At 44.8% G+C, this 19,733-nt stretch overlaps 7 protein-coding genes across 7 annotated transcripts; 2 read left to right on the forward strand and 5 right to left on the reverse strand.

The window, feature by feature from the left end:
- GGS22DRAFT_151560 (uncharacterized protein) lies at positions 1-1,632 on the forward strand. Its single transcript, XM_047959510.1, has one exon. It carries the CDS (start codon positions 124-126, stop codon positions 1,297-1,299), a length of 1,176 nt encoding a protein of 391 aa, XP_047824509.1. The 5' UTR covers positions 1-123; the 3' UTR covers positions 1,300-1,632.
- GGS22DRAFT_151564 (BcatrD protein) lies at positions 1,618-6,929 on the reverse strand. Its single transcript, XM_047959511.1, has 12 exons — positions 6,498-6,929; positions 6,147-6,442; positions 5,820-6,088; positions 5,603-5,767; positions 5,192-5,538; positions 4,895-5,129; positions 4,408-4,827; positions 4,195-4,355; positions 3,795-4,143; positions 2,805-3,725; positions 2,292-2,755; positions 1,618-2,235 (listed from the first exon to the last, which is right to left on the reverse strand). The coding sequence occupies exons 1-12, from the start codon at positions 6,599-6,601 to the stop codon at positions 1,830-1,832; spliced, it is 4,137 nt and encodes a 1,378-aa protein (XP_047824510.1). The 5' UTR covers positions 6,602-6,929; the 3' UTR covers positions 1,618-1,829.
- A 624-nt stretch (positions 6,930-7,553) lies between these two features.
- On the reverse strand, positions 7,554-9,054 carry GGS22DRAFT_194594 (uncharacterized protein; the record flags this gene model as incomplete). Its single annotated transcript, XM_047965523.1, has 6 exons — positions 7,554-7,963; positions 8,028-8,129; positions 8,186-8,568; positions 8,618-8,682; positions 8,730-8,786; positions 8,844-9,054. The coding sequence occupies 6 exons, from the start codon at positions 9,052-9,054 to the stop codon at positions 7,747-7,749; spliced, it is 1,035 nt and encodes a 344-aa protein (XP_047824511.1). The 3' UTR covers positions 7,554-7,746.
- A 649-nt stretch (positions 9,055-9,703) lies between these two features.
- GGS22DRAFT_184027 (uncharacterized protein) lies at positions 9,704-10,579 on the reverse strand (the record flags this gene model as incomplete). Its single annotated transcript, XM_047964146.1, has 3 exons — positions 9,704-9,737; positions 9,796-10,091; positions 10,439-10,579. 3 exons carry the CDS (start codon positions 10,577-10,579, stop codon positions 9,704-9,706), a joined length of 471 nt encoding a protein of 156 aa, XP_047824512.1.
- A 1,382-nt stretch (positions 10,580-11,961) lies between these two features.
- Positions 11,962-14,087, reverse strand: GGS22DRAFT_184028 (cytochrome P450; the record flags this gene model as incomplete). The annotated part of the gene is made up of 11 exons (XM_047964147.1): positions 11,962-12,130; positions 12,200-12,467; positions 12,523-12,691; positions 12,753-12,869; positions 12,924-13,056; positions 13,114-13,210; positions 13,290-13,373; positions 13,420-13,606; positions 13,663-13,791; positions 13,867-13,962; positions 14,010-14,087. 11 exons carry the CDS (start codon positions 14,085-14,087, stop codon positions 11,962-11,964), a joined length of 1,527 nt encoding a protein of 508 aa, XP_047824513.1.
- A 1,790-nt stretch (positions 14,088-15,877) lies between these two features.
- GGS22DRAFT_151577 (uncharacterized protein) lies at positions 15,878-17,907 on the forward strand. The gene is made up of 5 exons (XM_047959512.1): positions 15,878-16,387; positions 16,498-16,517; positions 16,580-16,616; positions 16,679-16,761; positions 16,832-17,907. Exons 1-5 carry the CDS (start codon positions 16,156-16,158, stop codon positions 17,231-17,233), a joined length of 774 nt encoding a protein of 257 aa, XP_047824514.1. The 5' UTR covers positions 15,878-16,155; the 3' UTR covers positions 17,234-17,907.
- Positions 17,908-19,016: 1,109 nt separating this feature from the next.
- GGS22DRAFT_184029 (uncharacterized protein) lies at positions 19,017-19,610 on the reverse strand (the record flags this gene model as incomplete). The annotated part of the gene is made up of 1 exon (XM_047964148.1): positions 19,017-19,610. One exon carries the CDS (start codon positions 19,608-19,610, stop codon positions 19,017-19,019), a length of 594 nt encoding a protein of 197 aa, XP_047824515.1.
- Positions 19,611-19,733: the final 123 nt, after the last annotated feature.

The following is a 19,733-nucleotide window of genomic DNA, read 5'->3' on the forward strand; positions in this document are numbered from 1 at the left end:
ATTTCTCCCAAGGTTCACTCCAAATCATCAACTTAGCTCTCTATCCATCTACATGAAAGTAGGCGCCAAGAATATTACCGAAGAAACCGACGCGTACAAGATAATCAAGCTCGGCAGTACAAAATGAATAGCGTATCTTCGATAGACGACGACGTTGGCTCGCTCACGTCGACAGAATTAGCCACGCCAATTGTCACACCTCGAACATCAAGAGCAAACAGCATCAGCCAGTCTAGTTCTGCAAACCTTCCAGCTGGCCCATTGAATCTTACAATGTTGAGTACTACTTCATGGAGACAGCCCTACCCCTCTGTTGGGCAGTTTGCCATGACAGAATCAGAAGAGGTCGTTGCCACCGGCCCCAATGGTCTTTTCTACTTCTTGCGCATACGAGACCATGCCGCTACACCGTGGTCTGAGCCTCGCCCATTTCCCAATACGCAAGTGACGCTTAATGAACTAACCGTTTCTGGCCTGGCTCTCTACTCATCCCCGGACCGACCGTGGCTTCACCTATTCTGCGTTTCAGGCGGTGTCCTTTATAGTTTTCAACTCACCGACAAGAAGAATCCTTCGTTTATACCGGACACTTCGCCTCCTCTGGCAGGTTATAGGGTTACGGGTAGCCCGACGATTGTACAAAATAGACGTCCGTACAGTAACGGTGATTGTCAGAGCTTGTTCGTCCCATGCCAGTCTGGTGGTCTGCTTCATACACCCCTAACATATTTGAAATCTCATGAAATTGAATTTGGGGCTGTAAATCATCTCGGCACCGAGTTGGGTATAATTTCAACTATCTCCGTCATAATGGTAGACGACGATATAGCCTCCTCCAATTATAAGACAAATCTCGTGGCGATTTGCATTTCAGGAGGTCAACTTAACGTCATCGAGGGTTCCTCCAGTTACGGATCGTGGAATGGCAAGACTTCTAGGATCCTACATCCGGGCGAGGTGACTGGAAACCCCGTGCTTATTGCTGATTCTAATAATGGTAGGACTACCCAGTTTGACCTGTTAGTGCCCTCGGCTGAGGGGGGCATCTTTCACTTCATCCGCACGGAATCTGCACCCAACGAATGGCACATGATCGGGCGCATTGCATTCCCTCAGGACATCCCACCAGCCACTTGTCTATCCTTCCACTCACGGCAATTTTCTCGTGGGAAACGCGAGCTGTATGCTCTGATCCAAATTGGCGGTCGCCTTTACCACATTAAAACAAGCGACAATGGGCGTCCATGGTCCGACGCCCGTCTAAATCCGATCGTGTACCCAGGTCCCTTCTTTGAATGAAGGTATTACTTTCGCTGCGTTCTGTATCCCCAATTGCCATCATGTAATATTGACATGCGTCACATCATCCGTGCCACTTAGCTCCGCTGATAAGATTTCCTTTACGTGCAGTACAGAGGGCATCAGATAGCTATCTAGGTTAGATGGTTAATATTTAATACGACTTCCTAAGGGTCATGTAACAGGAAATAGGAGAAATGAGCTCCTTACCTATATACAAATCGGTGCTCGAAAACTCTACGTTACTCCTTCCACATGCTGGCAATTGTAGAATATTGAAAGTTAATGCTACAGGCAGGCAGTGCTTTCTACATACCTACCTAGGTAAATCCTGCTTTATTGATTTAAAACATCATCAAGGCTTCAAAAGATGGTAAAATTTGTGTCTAGATGGGGGACCATCGAGGTCATCCTCACAGCTCTATAACCTAAAAGACAAACTTCACATACCTACCTCTACGCAGGTACCTACATTACATATGACAGTACATGAGAAACCGACAAATCCAATCATCCAATCACCATAATTGTTACTTCTTCTCCTTCTTAGACCCCTTCGGCACTTTAACTAGCCAATACAGCAATATCGCGAGCATTACGTTGATGACATTGTAAGCAATTGTGACGCCGTACTGCCACCAACGATCATCGTAGTATATACCGAAGTACGCCAGCAACGCATCAGCGCTCGTGTATGGACACACCTGGCACCCCGCCGAGGCGTCCGGGTTCAGAACCACGGATGTGGGAGAGCTGAGGTACGAGCCGCAGGTCTGGTCAGAGGGAGGATCGAGTTGAAGAAGGTCGTTCGAGGAACAGTAAATGTCAGATCCCGAAAGTCCGGTTGATATTATCGCCGAGATATAGTACGATAGTGGTGTCGCGCGGTACATGAAGATCCAGAACCGGGGAAGGGCATCAGGGGGCACGAGAACGCTATGATTACGTCAGCACTTGATTATGTAAAGGACGCAAAAGGGTGTGCGAGATACCCAGAAAATATCAATGACAGCATGAAGAGGAGGTTTCCATTATTAATGCCGGTCGGAATATCAGGCATGATAGTCATTAGCATCTGCGAAAGAGTTTGAAACAGGATGAGCAGCGACCAAATCAACAGGAAGACTAGCCCGCTGCGGCTATTGAGCTCTCCTTGATCTATCGCCTTCCTCCAGAAACCTACTGGATAGTACCAGGCGACGTAGGCAATGACACTGATGACGGTCTGCGAGGAAAGCTCAACCACAATATTGGAGATGAGGAAGGCTAGCCACGAGTACGTGCGTGATTGACGCTCTCGGTTCTCATACAGAAGCCGACTATGGTAGAACCTCTCCATTATCAGCTGTACGTGTGTACCAAAGATTGTGCTTAGGAGGAAGAGAGAGAATATCTGGTTTTGAATATCTTGGGATGTATACCCAGAGGCCCAGAAGCTCACTCCGTTGATGAATGCCTATGATCGATATTAGAGATGTAGCTAAGACCATGTGGAAGATACTTACACAGCCGAAGGTAGTGAGGCTTTTCGAGTATAGATATTCTGGGGATCTCCAATCATGTTGGAAAGCTCTCTGGGTTACAACTCGAAGCTGATACCAGAACGATGTTGCAAACTCAGTATTGCGATCCCTACCCATGCCCTCTGTCGTAGTTGTATTAGATAGCCGCTCTCTCATCCTTTGACACTCATGTCTGATAGTGATGCATTCAGAAGAATTTGTCCATATGTCGGCCCAGTTTACCCCATTATCAGAGCCATCACTCGTAACTTCCATCATCCATTCAGCAGGATTCTCGTGAGACAAGCATTTCCGCGCTCCATGATCTTCGAAGTACTGAATCAGGGTACGGAATTCTGGTCCGAAATCGCCGAAGTACATCGCATGCCCTTCCTTGAGAAAAAGAAGTCGATCAAACAAAGTGAGCAGCGGGCCTGACGGTTGGTGTATCGTGCATAGAATTGCCTGACCGCTATCGGCTAGCTGTCGTAAGAGGGTACAGAAAGACCAGACAGAGTCGCTATCCAAACCACTCGTTGGTTCATCGAGAAATAGTAGAAGCTCCGGTCGAGCGGCTAGCTCGGTGCCAATTGTCACGCGCTTCTTTTGCTCTACGTTGAGTCTACCGACTACGGCATGTTGAAATGCTTCCATGTTGAGTAAGCCAATCACATGGTCTACATATGCGATCCTTTCGGCTTTCGAGTAGTGCTCGGGCTGCCGAAGCAAAGCGCTGAATGTAAGCGCCTCACGAACAGATGTCGTAGGAAGATGTATATCGTCCTGCTGGGCGTACCCTATCTTTCGAGCAAATGCAACGTTTTGGTAGCGAGTATTCGTTATTTTATTGCCAGTGACAATCCCGATCGTAGTTCGCTCGGCAAGAACGTTCAGGAGGGTGGTCTTCCCGGCCCCCGAAGGTCCCTAAAGACAGTTAGAAATAAGTGGGGTAGGAAAAGGGGGTTAGGGGGGAAGAGAAGTGTGAATACAAACCATGAGTGCCGTCAGTGTTCTAGGTTTGACCCAACCGTCAATGTTGTTTAAAATCACCTTTTCATTCTTCCCTTCTTTTATGGCATAAGAGAGATCAGTCCAAAGAAGGTGAGCACCGTTACTTATACCAATCATATCGTCCGCTGTCTTCTTACTCTCGACTAATTGCTCACTACTATTTCGAGGGAATACACCCATCTCCTCATCTTCAATGAGAGGGGTAGAAGGAGTATGCCCTCGTTGGAAAAGCAAGATATCCGATCTTGGCGGAAGCATTGTGATGTATTCAGTGGCCATAACATAAGTAAATGCGAAAAAGACTAGGAGGGCAATCACAATGCCGAGATTTCTGCTCTAGTTAGTCTACGTAGGAACATCCAAAGGGACAAAAGGAACAAACCTCCAAAGATGTTCTGGTTGGAAGCCAAATTCTGCCTCAATGTAAGCATCCCCTAAAACCGTAGTGTTTCCGGGCATAGCACCGGCGATGGAGCAGACGAAGTGAGATGCATCTCTGTTCTGGGGGATTAAGGTGGCGCAGTCGAATTCGCGCCCGGAAAACTGATAAAGCCTTAGCAGAGGTTGAATAAATCATATTGTATGTGATAGCTACCTCGTTAACGACCATAGCTTCAAAGACATAGTATACCGGGTTGATATACGAGAACCATTGAAGCCACGGGCGCATCTCTCGAAATGGTACGACGAATCCACTGTAGATAGTCAAAAGCATGACTAGCACAGCGCCAGGAGGTTGTGAACCAGCCAGAGTGCGGGACATAGCGCCCATAGATCTATATATAACCGATCCATTGAGAAGACTCATCAGGCCAAATAGATAGTAGGTAAAAAATGCACCAGGTGTGCGCCGAAGATTACTCAGGAAGTAGAGAGGAAAGTTGAACACAAATGTAAGGACAAGTTTATTAGGTAGATCACAGGAAAAAGACGCGATAGCTTCAGAAAATGCATGGTAGAAACCATACTGAACATGTTTCTCGATAATTGGGCGATCATCCCATAACGCGACAGACTACGAGGTGTAAGTTGAAAGTAGAAAATGCTAACAGACAAGGGGGCAGGGGGGGATATTTCCTCACCTCGAAGGCGGCTAATGTTGTATTGACTAAACTAGTGAAAAATAGCAATACGGTGCGACCGAAGAAGCTGCTGGTATCGCGTGGCATATTGTAAAACATACTACCCAAGATAATGGAAGTGACCATGTTGCCCATGATGGTGGATATCGGTACTGCAAGATTGTGGCGCAGGCGAAGGAACCCTCGGTGCATACACAATGCGATCTGCTTCAGAACTGGGAGGATATAAGGGGATCTGTGGCGTGTGAGTAACTATACCTAGTCTTTGTCAACTGGGTAGATTGAAGGAATACTAACTGTTTCTTTTCCGTGCCCTTAAGCTCTCTTCTCATTTCAAGAAGGCTGTTACCTCTTCCTACTAAGTGAAGTTGGTTGTAGTCGTCGATTTGGTTAACCAACGCCTTATACTCAGAAGAATCCTTCCACGCCTCCGCAAATTCTGCAGCGGTTCTAGGAGGAAACACATAGTCTTCCGTCGTCTGCGGACGTAGACCGATAGGCCTCGTGATGGACGTCAGGAACTCAGGGCTCGTGGATCTTGGTGGTGCAATGAATCCAAGGTCGGTAAAATATTTCTTGGCATCCCGAGTGCGTCCGAAATATATTTGCCGCCCTTCGTGTATGACGGTGACTTTGTCGAACAGCTAGGTAGTATCTGTGAGCAACCCCAATCTCGTTTAGAGATCCCGCTTGGACGAGCTTACTCACATCGTAGATATCCTCGCCAGCTTGATATAGCGTCACGATAGCGACGGACCCACTCTCTGATGTGCGTCGTCGTAAAGTCTTGATGAAGTCGAGAGCATTGACGCTATCTAAGCCTCGAGTACTATTATCCCAACACTGAAAGACACTATCACCCAGGAGTATTTCCTAATACAGTAAGCACGTAGTTAAGAACCAGCTAGAGGGTGATCGTATGTACCGCAATACTCGTCCTTTTGCGCTCCCCTCCACTGACTCCAGGGACCAAAGCGTTTCCCATCTTGACATCAAGCGCTTTGGTAAGGCCTAAAGTGCGGGCCACGCTTTCGACGGTAGCGCGACAGTCATTCCAATTGCGTGGTAGTCTCCGTGACTTGGATGCAAATTCGAGGGTCTCTCGCATAGTCAAAGTCGGGAAGTGAATGTCGAACTCAGCTTGATACGTGCCTTTACCTCGAAACTCGGTGAACATTTGCTTCGACGACAAACCTGGTCGATTACGTAAGCACGTGATGACAAACCGACCAGTCAAGGGATACGCATTTACCTTGGTAGTTCAGAAGAGACTGCGAATCTACGCAAAGATCGTATGTCTGTCCTGCCAGAGACTTCAACAAGGTAGTGCACCCGCTGCCCGGATTCCCAAGAACTAAGAGCATCTCGCCGCTTGAGACGAAGCCATCGAAATCGTGAAGAATATCAACTCGAAGCTTCCGCTGCCCCGTAATCCAGTTGACACATATCGCCAGCCAGGCGTTGAAAAAATTGGAAACGGTACGTTGGTAATCGGTCTGTCGTCCAAATGCATGAACGCTGAGGTTTCGAAATGCGACGCTCATAACGCTATTGTGACTTAGACTCCACCCAAGCGAGCTATTCTAGGGGAAGACGTGCTCACTTTGACGGAGTATGTACAGGTTGCTCTGAGAGGCCTGTCGTAGCCTGTTGTTTCCTATTATCTCCTTCATCCTGAATATCGATTGAGCCTGAACTCAGTGCCATGGTCAAACTGATCGGGATAAGGATCGTAGACGTTTACAACCTTGGAAGCGATTTTTGGAGAAGGGAAAGTGACTATAGCCTTTCCAACAAGTTTCAACTACCAGACTTATGCTTATATCCAATCTTTTCGTCCCGCATGTAGCATTGTCGTACTAGGAAGTTATATCCATAGGGTCGTTACACAGCTGCGCGGGTGGCTGCGTAAGGTATCGCCATCAATTCTGCTGTTGGGGGTTATGAAATTTGAATCCGAAATGTCGGATACAGATACAACAGGATATTCCGCAACGCTAGCCGTAATGGACGGCAACTGCCGCAACGGTCGCGGGGGAAAACATGGCATGTTGTACTTTGTAAACTAGAATTGCACCTAGTAGGTTGGGGCTATGTCATCCCTTGGGAATTTCATTATGTAGTTGGCTGTATGCTAAAACGATATTGCTACGCCATGGGCTGCATCGTTGCTTCCACCGCCGACATCAATGCGTCAAGCCAATAATGCACCTGTAACTGTAACACAAATATCGCGTCTATTGGTCGCCTTGCTTGACTATCAATACGTACCTAACATTATAGTATAGGTACATGTCTTGGCGGGTAGGTACAGTACTTACAAGTCTCTAAAAGCCTCCTTTTCATCAATTTTTATCACACATCACAATTACAAGGCGTTCCCATCGTGATGGGAAGCGGCTATCTTATGTGGTGCAGTACTACAGAAATTTAGTAGGTACTAGGTAGGTACCTAGTGGCAGATCTCTGTACTAACTCTTTTAGGAATCGCTATTCTCTGTACCTTGATTTGACCTTTCAGCCTCTGATCTCTAAGAGTGGAGCACTTAAGATGGAGGTGGGGGCTAGGCAACTAAGCTAAGCCCCGCATCCTTAGGCGCGTCGGATTCCAGCAAACTTTTATGTTTAAATTTCCAAGTTAGGTAGTGGTTTAATACTGCGTTAACCCCAGCTAAGGCTTAGGCTTAATGATGACCTATTCGCTATATTATACTCGGTAGCCGCTATAATTTGGGTACCTTAACCACTAGAGAAATGCAACGCATATCTCTGGAGGTCTTGGCCCCTCAACCTTCGCCCATAAAAGGGGCTACTTACGTAATATAGGGGTTGGATAACTGAACACATATATTCTACGAACGAACTCCAACCGCTTTTAAAGATGTCAGTTTAACGTCTGAGTTCGGCTTTTCTTCTTTCGAGCCGGAAGCGAGGTGTATCAGATTTCGAGAGCTTTTGACAGCCGACACTATGCTTGAACAGAATCTAGATTCTTGCGCCATGAGCTTGTAAGATGCTGCGGCAGCCGGCGCGCAACTTACGATGACGGCAACGTTTATTTCGATAGCCCTTCGAATGACCTGTCAGTAGGCCTTCACCATTATTCGGTACCTATATAGTAGAGATTACTTACACTGTCAAGGATGAGGCCGCGACATTCCATGTTGCATCTTTTGATAAGTTATTCCAGACCACGATACGGTAGTAGAACACGAGGCAGCTACACGCGATTCCGCTACCGATATCAATGTTAGCGCTTGTTGCGACCGAAAAAGATAGAGAGAAACGAACATTGCTGCAGTTATGAAAACCAAGCCCAGCCCGACCTTTTTCTTCCATGAGATATGTAGTCTGAGTAAGACAGGAAAAGGTAATATCAGGATGTATAGGTCGGATACTATACTGACCAGACCCATAATCATGAAAGGTAGTTGTGATGGGATGCTACTGAGCGATAGTGCAAGGTCCCAATGTTCATTAGGCCTGTGGGGAAAGTTGTACACGATGGAGACAGGAACGAGGCTCCAATAGGCGCAAAAGAGGAAGATAATTCCAATATAACAACACCACCGCATCCATCGGACAACGTGGAACACGCGGATATACATCATCAATATGGCTGCTTTGGCGAACCACATAGCTGGCCCATAAATCGTTGCAAGAACCGCGCTACGCTACGTGATGTTAGATCTGTATCAACACCGTTAAATCGGACCCACTCACCTTAATCCATGATGCATCGATAGCGCTCAGGGGAACATCCCATGCGTGCCGGGCTGTAGGGGTTGCTATTTTTAATAAGCATGGTTTACAATATATTAACCATCATGCCTACATTTTATAATAAGGGCACCGTAAACCGTCGCAAGGACCCACGCAATGAAGCAGAAATCTGTTGTTTAGTCAGTGCTTAGCTATTAGTTAGGTAGATATGGATTAATTAACCCACAGTCATCATATGCAAACTTCCCGTGCACTTTCAAATGGATTCGAAGTCTAGACAGCACCAATAGGAATGAAGTAACTATCAAGATGATAGTTACCGCGTAGGTAACCACCTTAAGTGATGGAGGGTTGTCAAAGTTCGGCGGGGACCCATCGGGGTTTACAAACAACGGAGTCTGAGAGGGGTCTGTACCTGGTGGGATTTCCACAGACATAGGTAATTATAACAAAGAAACTCCGAGGAATATGCATATAATATTTTCGTTAAATTATTAATTTTTAATTATACTGTTCCTCATCTTCACGCAATATCAGTGGTAGCATGGGTATATTCCATAACTAAATCCTATAAAATCCTATATTAACCTTAGAACTCGATTGAAAGCACTACCCTCAATGTCAGTACGCAAACAGCATAGGTACAGTTTCTGGAATTGAAGCTAATGATGTGTAGGTCGCCACAACCTAAATTTATCTTTGTTGGAATGAATAAACCTACACTCATGTTTCGATAATCGTGATATTATGATAGGTCGGTTGCTTCAGTATACATTTAAGAAGTAAGGGTTAGGCTCCCCAACGTGAAGCAACTAACCTACTAGTCTGGAAGAGAACAAAGCAGACAGAAAACAACTATCACTCCTACACAATGTACCAAGTACCAGATGCCCCGGACGCGATACAAAGCACTTTTAGCTCACTGCAATGAATATATTACCTACCTAGGTAGATAGTAGCCAAACGGTGATTCATTAGCCTCGCTACTCTACATTGAGTTCCCAACGGGTGTAGCGAATCTATATATTCTTACCTTATAGGTATATCTCTCCAAACAATTCAAGATACAGTTCAGGGATGACACTATCAGCCTTCAAAGTAGTGAACATTTTTTGCTACCCTGTTTCAATATCAGCACCTCTACAAGTATGTAAGAATCGCACCGCCAATGTGTTCACCTATTTGCAAATCCCTCGCTAGTAAAGCTTTTAAGGTTGTCGATGCGTAAAGTCTTCATCTGATCGATCTGAGGCTGGATATCTGCGGATGGTTCAAGTGTTTTGGGCTTTTCTGGTCTTGTGCAGAAGACATCATTCATATACACGAAGTCGTCAAACGCACCGGCGTATCCGAGACTGACGCAAATGTGGATATCGTAGTCGGCTTTGGGGTCACGCGGATACTCGGCAAGATTTTGAATCTGGCCAGAAAAGCTGGGTTGAAAGTAGAAGACCTTACCACCCCACATCTGTCCCTATTCGAAGACGGTAAGGTCAAAACGAGTAACGACACCGAAATTGTTTTCTCCCCCTTTAAGTGCAACCCATAGGTCACTATTCGTGTTAGCGTTAACATCCACGATCTCTCCGCTAGCGAGGACAACTTCATAGGTAGTTGACTACGCTGTCGCAAACGAAGCCACGTCGATAAGAAATATGACAACCCGCCCGAATGAATTAGACAACGATAAACCTATTTAATAGGTACCAACACTTGCCTCGAACAGCGTCTCTTCCAATTCCGCCGCTCGAGTGTCGGTTGCCTGCAACGCCAAGACCAGCATTCATTATGACCTCGTACACCCCACCCCCCCCCCCCCACCTCTCCACCAGCCGCAATAGAGACAATCCTCTTCTCTGAATTAAGCGTGATGCCTCTAAGATTTCCTAGATGAATTGTGAGGCCATCGCGAACATTAGCAACCCCGGGCGTTGCCTGCTGACCGGCCCCACAGATTGCCATTTTGGAGAGAAGTCCGAATGGCTTTATGGCCTTCAGTACTAGTGCTAGCTACACTAAAGTTCGCCTGGCACCCCTTCGGGGTGCTGCGCTTTAATTAGCAAAGTACCCCTATAGAAAACTTTCTATACGATTTACATATAAGAATACTTGCCAAGACTCCCATGTTAATAAAGTACTTACAATTAAGAGAGAATCTCTCGTAATGGAAAGTATTTTGCTAATACCTGGTCTTTTTGCTAATTAAAGCGCAGCACCCCCTAGGGGTGCCAGGCGAACTTTAGTGTAGCCAGCACTAGTATATCTGAAAACCTGAGAGGGCGAATTTGGCGTTAGGAAACATGCAGGTTTTAGCTCATGTTCCGGCTCATAGAAATAAGATTTCGTAAGTTCATCATACTCCTTAGTCCCTCGAAGAGCAACAAGTTATCTGAAATCCTCTGAACGGCATCAATTGCTCCCGAGACCGATATCGTGAAGACGTAGGAGGGGTAAACCTACCATGGATATGAGCAAGGTAGGTAGGTGGAAAATAAATCTGATTGGAACGGACAAAAAGGAGAAAAATAAAAGGTGATTGATTAAAGGTGGTTGGTCGGTTTATTTGGGGTTAGCCCATGGGTACGTGCATATTAATAAAAGCAATGTAGGGATAGCTTGTGAAACCAACCATGAGAGCTTTTCTTGCACTTTGTCTTTGTACAAGTTACTCAAAGTTTATTTGAAACTTGTTAGTTGACATTTACTACGTTATACATGTACTCAGGTAATTACCGGGCGGTCTTGTACCCGATACACCCGTGACGTAAGTACCTTCTCAGCCTTACCCGTGTATCATCTACTCCCCCATTCACAACTTGGACAGAAACCGTTTAAATTAAGTGCATATGCCAAGAAAGAATGAGTGAGACACTTCTACAGGTAAACTATTACTAAGATTGGAATAGTCCGCCGCAGCGAGGAAGTACCTAGGTAAATTATGGCGTTGGTGCAACTTGCGCGTTTCTCCCCCTTTAAAAAACAGACATCTCGTACCAGTTAAAGGATCAAAATTATTAATCACATTTATACATTAACAGCTTCATATATCAGGTAACGGTATATCTAACTATTTTCAAGTTACATTAATTAATATAGAGATACATATGGTACTACTAGGTACATAGTAGTATAGTACTACTCCAAATATATTCAAACTCCTTCCATTTGATATCCGCATCATGGCTTCCAGAAGCCAAACAGAAAGATTCAGATACATACAATACCTCCAAAAATACATAATTCAACTCGAAAAAGCGAGATAAATATAGATAGACAAGTCAGCACGTGACAGCAGAATGTATGGGTTCAAAACAAAGAAGATATGGGAGCGAAACCCGTGTGGCTTATTCTAGACGTGGGGAGAATTGTACTAGAACATCCTCCCTTGGAAGAGAGTAAGATCTCCAGATAGATGTCATCTCCGTGTGCTGGTCCATGAAGCTGCATTCAAATCCTTTGAGGATATGAGCTAAGATCAGCTTGGTGGCCACGGAAGAATAAAACCTTCCTGGGCTATAGAATTTGTTAATTTCTTTTCCTTTTTTTTCTTCTTCGCGTTTTAATTGGATGCTTGATACGTACCACACAATCCCTCCAATGCCCCATGCATGGTAGTTGTCCGAAAGATCCGAGTATCTAGATGGACCTTCGGGTTGGAAAATGTAGCTTCTCTCATCTTTTGGAACTTTGTCGGGAGGTGCAAATCGGAATCCTTCGAAAGCAGTAGCGTGCGGATAATATGTCTCGTCATGAAGCATTGCTCTTGTTGGCACACAAGTCCAATCACCCTTTTTGACTTGAGTCCCGTCAGAAAACTCGAAGTCTCGCAAAGCCTGACGCCGGCCGGACACTAGAAACGGGTTAGGAATGGTCACATATAAAATAGGTAGTTGTGGGACACGTACTGGCTTCGATCGGATTGAGCCGCGAAGACTCTTTGATGAAGCTGTCCAACAAGGGCAAACCTTTCGTTGTCTTCATGAATTCGTCGAAGGCGGAACTCTCTACCTCTTTTCGCAGTATCCCAACATATTCTGGGTGCGCACACAAGTCGAAAAGCACATAAGTGACGGTCTACCATAAAGTAATGTCAGATCACACAACGCCAACCGACCCAGGATGAGATAGTACGTACAGCCGATAAAGCATGGACTGAACCGAACCATATGGCGATAATCTCGTAAGTAATACGACGTGGTCCCCATTCCAGGTTTGCTGGAGCAGTATCGATGATCCACTGAATCATATCATTCTGCCATAGTTAATGGGTTAAAGATGAACTTGAATATGAACAGGAGCAACATACAGGAGGCGAGCTCGATATCTCTCCAGTTTCTACAAGTTTCTTCTCTTCCATTCGCCGCGTAACAAGGCCGTTAATCATGTTAAAGATCTTTTCCTGAACGCTAGTATGTCTGCCAATATATGGGCCAATGATACTACGACATTAGGATCTTATGCTTCAACTTTACATAGGTAATCAGAGAGATACATACCCCTTTAGGAATTCCGGGAGCACTCTTAGGATTTCAGCGGCGGTAATAACAAGTTCGTTGTATTCGAAGATCTTCTCCATAAACTCTTCATTTTGACCTAAAAGGTGTTAGATAATCATCGTGTTGCATAAGTGACTACCTAGGTAGGTACTAGGTAGGTAGGGAAAGAAACCGACTGAGTTCATCACCGAAGAAGCAGAAGCCGTTCAGTTTGGTCAAGATCTTCTTATTCATCTTGTACGCCGGGGCAATCCCAGTTCCTTCTCGGTTAGTTTTGGCTCTATCTGGTTGGGCAAATCCACTCACCTTCCTGAGAGGTGTGAGTCTCCAGGAATGCCTCGAAGGATTCTCGGATAATTCTTTGCATATCGGGCATGATATTGAGTAGCTGCCGTGGGAACAGAGTGCCAACAGCCCTGACGTATCCTATTCCTTCGGCCCCTCTTTCATCGAGCCAATTATGGCCAAGCATAGTATAAGCAGGCTGGAACATCTGTTGGTGATATTTTGAGCAAAGTTTCTTGACGATCAAAGGCGAACTCTACTAACCTGTTTCGTTGCACCAAACATAGATAGCTCATCGCGGCCAGCTTTGCGGACCTCGCCGAGGTGTTCTTTGGAGCTGACAAATATGTGGTTATGATCTGGTCCAGGGACTTCGAATGCTTTTCCTCCGGCCTAGAATTAGTCAATATCAATAATTACCGGGTACCAATGGTGACGGCCATAAAGAGTGCTTGGGAACAAATATACCTTCTTATATCCTGCAGTAATCATGTATACGCCAGAAAATAGAAACTTCCATGAGTTAACTCGCCTACTAACGTAGCGGAACAGGACATTAGAGAGCTTTGTGACATTAGAACAGCCTGTGGAACCTCGTGTGGGGGACCTACGGATTCAAGCGATGCTTGGTTGACATAGAGTATCAGGAGTGCCACACAAAGCACAAGGCTGGTGACATATGTAAACATGATTGGGTCTATACTACCCAGCAGTGGTAAAATACAGAATATTGGAATACAGAAGGGGGATTTTGCATATCGTGGCGAGGTGAGTGAATGACAATTTCCAATGCTAAACTAAAGTATATTTTAAAGGAATCCCATTCAACAGGAGGTGAGGTTGATAGGTAAGAGCCATTTTAGAAATATAATTAGTACCTCCTTTAAAAATACCCGATATCACGTTGCGAAGCGTGTGCATAATATTGAGTAGGAGAAGTACATAAGATGGAGGCCGAAACACCAACCAAACTCCAGTGTCGCTCACACCATCTTTTGCTGGCTATGTGGATCTGCATTTCCATAGATTGTAGGTAGGTATCTGTACTTTTGTAGGCAGGCTACGAGTCCGGTATACATGTATCCATGACCATTCATTCTGTTACTGTAAATCCAATGTCACTTTTATATTGTTGTGTTGGTCTTTTATGCTGCATACCCAGGTACATTTCACATACTGGGGTTTCATAAATTAAGTGAAATGACGCGTAAATATTCCAAGGTTAGTACTCGTGATATACTATGTGATTTTTGTCGGAAATATGCGCTGAGAGATTATTACCTAAGTATTAGCGAAAGGATATTACCTTTAGTAGAAGGTCGTATTCATGTGCGTGGAAAACTGACACAAAATGTGACTTTAGATTAACACCTCTGAATAAGACCAATGAATAATTCACTTTCTAAAAATCTGAAAATGTCTTAAGACAACCTTAATAATGATAGATTATACAGAAATTATTTTATTGCATTTTACGATTCTGATACTATGTGATTTGTCTGGTAAAGGGGTAAGCTTAGGTACCTAGTACAGACATATCTGGGCGTTCATTTTTTACTTTACCTACCTACTTTAATGACCACCTTTTAAGTAGGTAGGTACCTACCTGGTATATAGTAAACATCAGCATGGCTAGCTCCTGCGATTCGTACGCGTCAAATTAGTGTCTGGCCTGGAACCTCTCGGTGCAAGATGCTATGCGTATATATGATTACCTTGTACGAATCATTCTAGGACTCTTGCCTGATAGTGCTCGGGCCGCTCACCCAACCAGTTTCGCCGTAAGGATTCAGCAGCTTAGACCTAAATCTCTTGGATGGTGATCACTCTACCATCGGCAATTCTGGGGGAACAGACATTCAAATTCGCATCGCAGACATTGGCCGGCAGAAAATCCTTCAGGTGGAATGTTTGCAACCCGTTCTTCTAAGTTACGCCATTCCATCGCAAGCCGATAGACCCGATGTGACAGGGCAAATCCGATCAGGGGATTCCGCGAATTCAATGTCATATGCGGTACTAGGTGGTTACGTATTCTAGTGGTTGCACGGAGCCTCCTTGATATCCAACCCGGAACTTAGTCATCTAGGAAATAGATCAAAAGCAGGCTGGCGGCTAGTATTAGGCTTATATTCGCACTATACTGGGTGTGGTAGCATCCCGCCATTTTGTCTACATGCCTCATTGGTCCGGATCAATATATCTGTCATACAGACCGCCCGTGAGATATCTCACCTACTCCATAGTCTTAAGCAAGATAGTAAGTCCGCCATTTATTGCTCAGGTATACATTACCGGCACCAGGTATCCGGCGTAGGGATGGTTCGGCTCGGGACAGGGTATCACCGTAAATGAGTTTGAATGTTGGTTACGATCAATTTACAAGAATCATAGATGGGCTTTTGTCGGTTAGAAGAGGAAATGTACCTATAATAGTTGGAGTAAAGACAATTTGTATTCCCGCATATCACTGCCCATTGAGTACCTAGGTAGCAACGTAACATTTGCAGTTCTTACATAGATAGGTATTCTTAGTTGCCGTACTTGAAATTGTCATAGCCGCTATAAGAAATCTGCTGTCAGCCTTACTTCAGGTTAACTCCTTCCTCAAATCCAAAGAATGTTCTCTCCAACTTATAGCCACAGTTCTTCAGTCATATCACACCTTGCTACCCAGAAATATAGAGCTCTTTTCTATGTCCAAGCCTCTAATCCTGGTCCAAGAGGGTTGGTATAGATTCAAAGCTGCAGTTGAGAATGGCCTCCCAATTTAACCTAACCGCCCTCAGAGGAACTCCCCTGGAACAACTGGAAACGACGCCACTTATGGCACCGCCGCCTGGTTTTCATTCAAACTTCATCAACCCTCCCTCCCAATCGACTAGGATTTTGATTATCACAGGAATTACAGTGCCTTTGATTTTCATATTCGCGGGGCTACGCATATATGTTCGGATTATGATCAATGGAGTGTTTACCATGGACGACCGTAAGTCATTAAAGCAGGAAGGCACCGGGAACAGGAAGAATTATTGAGAAAAAGACCATAATCACCTTGGTATTATAATGAAAATTGGCTGATACTCGTCTATATCCCAGACTTATGTATACTCTCTGCTGTTAGTCTTCTCCTGTCGGCAGCTTCTCCTAAGACTTGTCAGGCATATACTTATTTATTTAGTTCCTTTCCATGGCATATACTGGCTTAACTCTTGCAAGTACGATTTTAGTTTGAAAACATGTTATTTATTTGAACGAGGCTAAAGTCCGTTTTCTTCAGTGCTCGATACCCCTGGGAAAGGGCCAGCTGGGCCACACATGTGGGACGTTCCTCTGATACGTATAACGGACAACTATCTCAGGGCAAGGTCTCCCTCTATCGACAGTTTCCTATACACGTTCTACACACAGGTAACTAACTTGTGCCCATCAGGAAACACTGGCTACTTCATGTCTATTCGCAATCGCCTCGACGACCGTTAAAACATCAATTCTCATATTTTTTGCCAGGCTCTTTGGTCGTTTCAGATCTGCGAGACTTATGTCCTGGTCGGGTACCGTGATTGTTACTTTGTTCTACACCGCCTGGATTATTCCGTCTCTACCCCTTTGCGTCACGAATTTGTCGACATCACAAACTTGCTCGAAGTTCATCTCGGATATGTCGCTTGCTCATGGAATCTTTAGCACGTTCTCCGACTTCTATATTCTTTTTATTCCCATATATATGATCTCACACATCCAACTCTCTCCGCGGAAACAATACGGCGCTATTGGCATTTTCCTCACGGGTTTGGCGTATACTCTCCGCTTTCCAGAACCATACATTTTCTAGGCAGCAACACTAATATTTTCAAGGGCATGTGGCACATCTATAGCTGGCACATACTACCGTTTCCAATTTTCACGATCTACTGATTTAACATGGACAACGGTTCCAGTCTATGCCACGGTGTAAGTGAAACCCCGATATCTATATGAGGCAGGCCCTGCGGCAGTATGTCACTAAGCATCTTGCAGCATACTCGAGTTAAACATTGGCATCATCTGCGCCTGCATGCCGGTCGTCTTCATACTGTTCAAAAGAGGTACTCGGAGTGTTAAAAATCACTGCTCGGCCGGGCTTCGAACGCTCACCGGGGGGGCCCTGGGCAAATCCGGCGGAGATGAAATCATTATGGGAGATAGGAATATGCCATGTAGACCACGCGCAACCATAGTTGGCGTGCGTACTGTCGTGCATCAGGTTCATTATGAGAATACGACTGCAGGTAGTCGCTGGGCAAATACTTATGATTCACTTGAATCTGCAGATAATGACAATGCCGCCCCAACAACACATGAATACAGGCCATACGATGTGACAATCACAGCAGGATGATCTCATCCCGAGGGGGGTGTACGCTGTGGGTAAGATCCCGAGGTAACAAAAAGGTCAAGGCTGATATCTCGTCATTGATAGACATATAGATAGCGTTGTTTAACAATAAAAACTCTTAATAATTTTTACCTATCTACCTAGTTATGGTATGGAGTTTGGTCTGTAGCGACCTGCCCCTTTTTTGTCTTGCTATGAACTATTAGGTACCTAAATTTCATAGCGGACTGTACTGTAAACTACCTAGTAGGTACCTACCTATGTACGCTAGTAATAGCGGGTTAGCAGGGTCATTTTAGGTGGACACCCCTGAAGGACATGGATCCATAGCATCACATTCAACGTCACATCATCAAATATAATGACCTGTAACTGACATGGTGAAGCACAGATACTTCGATTTGCCTTCGATATTTCTACAGATCAAATTACTTAAGAAGGTAAAGTCCTCTCCGGCATACCTAGGTAGGTTAAAGAACAAACCCCCCATTCAAATCAATCAAATATATCAGAGGTATTATCAATATTAATATTTCTTTGATGAGTGGAATGAATGAGATATCGCGATGCCTCCCAAACTAGTCGTTCCGGGAGGAGTTATCAGCACAGACGACATCCTCAACTTCCGCCCATTAACCGGAGACGAAATTAGCGACAACATCAGAGAAGCTAGCGGTCTATTATGTTGCGCTCGCAACACTTCTGGTTGGCTACACGATATTCCAGTCTGTCAGATCGCCTATGTGATGCCGTGGGACGGATTTAGGAGAGCGACAGCGAATATTTGCAGGTTTTGTTTCAACAGCATCTCTAAAGAAATGGCCTTGAAAGCATAATTCAAGTATGGAATTAGTACTCTAAAAGTGCGAATTATTTACATTTGCCCTCATTGTCATATCTTACCTTGTTCTGAGTAAAACCTCCTTCGCCAGTTACGCGTGGGTCCCTACTCAGGGGTTGCCCCTATATTAGCACAGTGGTGTAACTAGGTAGAGTTCGTAATAATTGATTCAGATATACAGTCATCTTCAATCACAACTATAAAGCTCTCACTTATGATCATTCATGTATCATGTTGCATTGTTATAATATATTCTCATTAAAAATACGATGCAGCTGCTACCAAAGTTAGCAATAATCAAGTCTAAAATGAACCTATCTATAATCCCGAAAACAACACACCGCTTAACTAGGTACTTAGAAGATATAATAGTTAAATTTAAATACTAAATATCTAAATTTAACATCGAGGAATCCATTTCAAAATGAATTCATCGAGCCAGCTAAGCGTGGTTTCTTGACGTGGATTGGCTTGCTGCCTGGAACCAGGTTCTGACTCGGGCTCTGGCTCGGGGAAGGCCGCTTCGTAGCGTTCCCTTTGAAGCCTCTCGAGGATTATAAGAATAATCCCGTATCTCTCCAATAATATGGCCTTGTTAGTCCGAATTTCACCAGGATCGCGAATAGTATAGTATTCGAGAGACCTCCAAGTGATGGCCATGCACTCCCGACTCTCCAGATATCGCTTCATACGGTATGCGAAGAGCCCCTCAGCCCAATGCGCGTTTGTCGGAGGATCGTTCGCCCGCCTATACAAGGAAGTATAGGTCGGTTCCGACTCACCTACTATTGAGAAGACATCGGGGAGGATGTCTTTAGCTACGATAGGCTCAAGGGACGGGTGTAGCGATACATACTCATCGAAGAAGAGTCGAATGCTCGTTTTCCCTAGGACTTCAAGTATGTCTTGTATGTTCGACAGCTTCATGATATCTGACATCTCCCAGGGCCCGCCCTGCATGAATGTTTCTTTAGAGAGAACTGTCGAATCCATATTGGGAACTTTGAATGAGTTTGTTGATTGGTATATAATAGGTAAGTATGATTTGAGAATGGAGATAGATTCCTTTGAACCCCCTGGGACAAAGGTGTAATATTTATTTATAGTGATGGTACC

The sequence above is a fragment of the Annulohypoxylon maeteangense genome (genome assembly GCF_022496945.1).
Source record: "Annulohypoxylon maeteangense strain CBS 123835 unplaced genomic scaffold GGS22scaffold_1, whole genome shotgun sequence".
NCBI lineage: Eukaryota > Fungi > Ascomycota > Sordariomycetes > Xylariales > Hypoxylaceae > Annulohypoxylon > Annulohypoxylon maeteangense.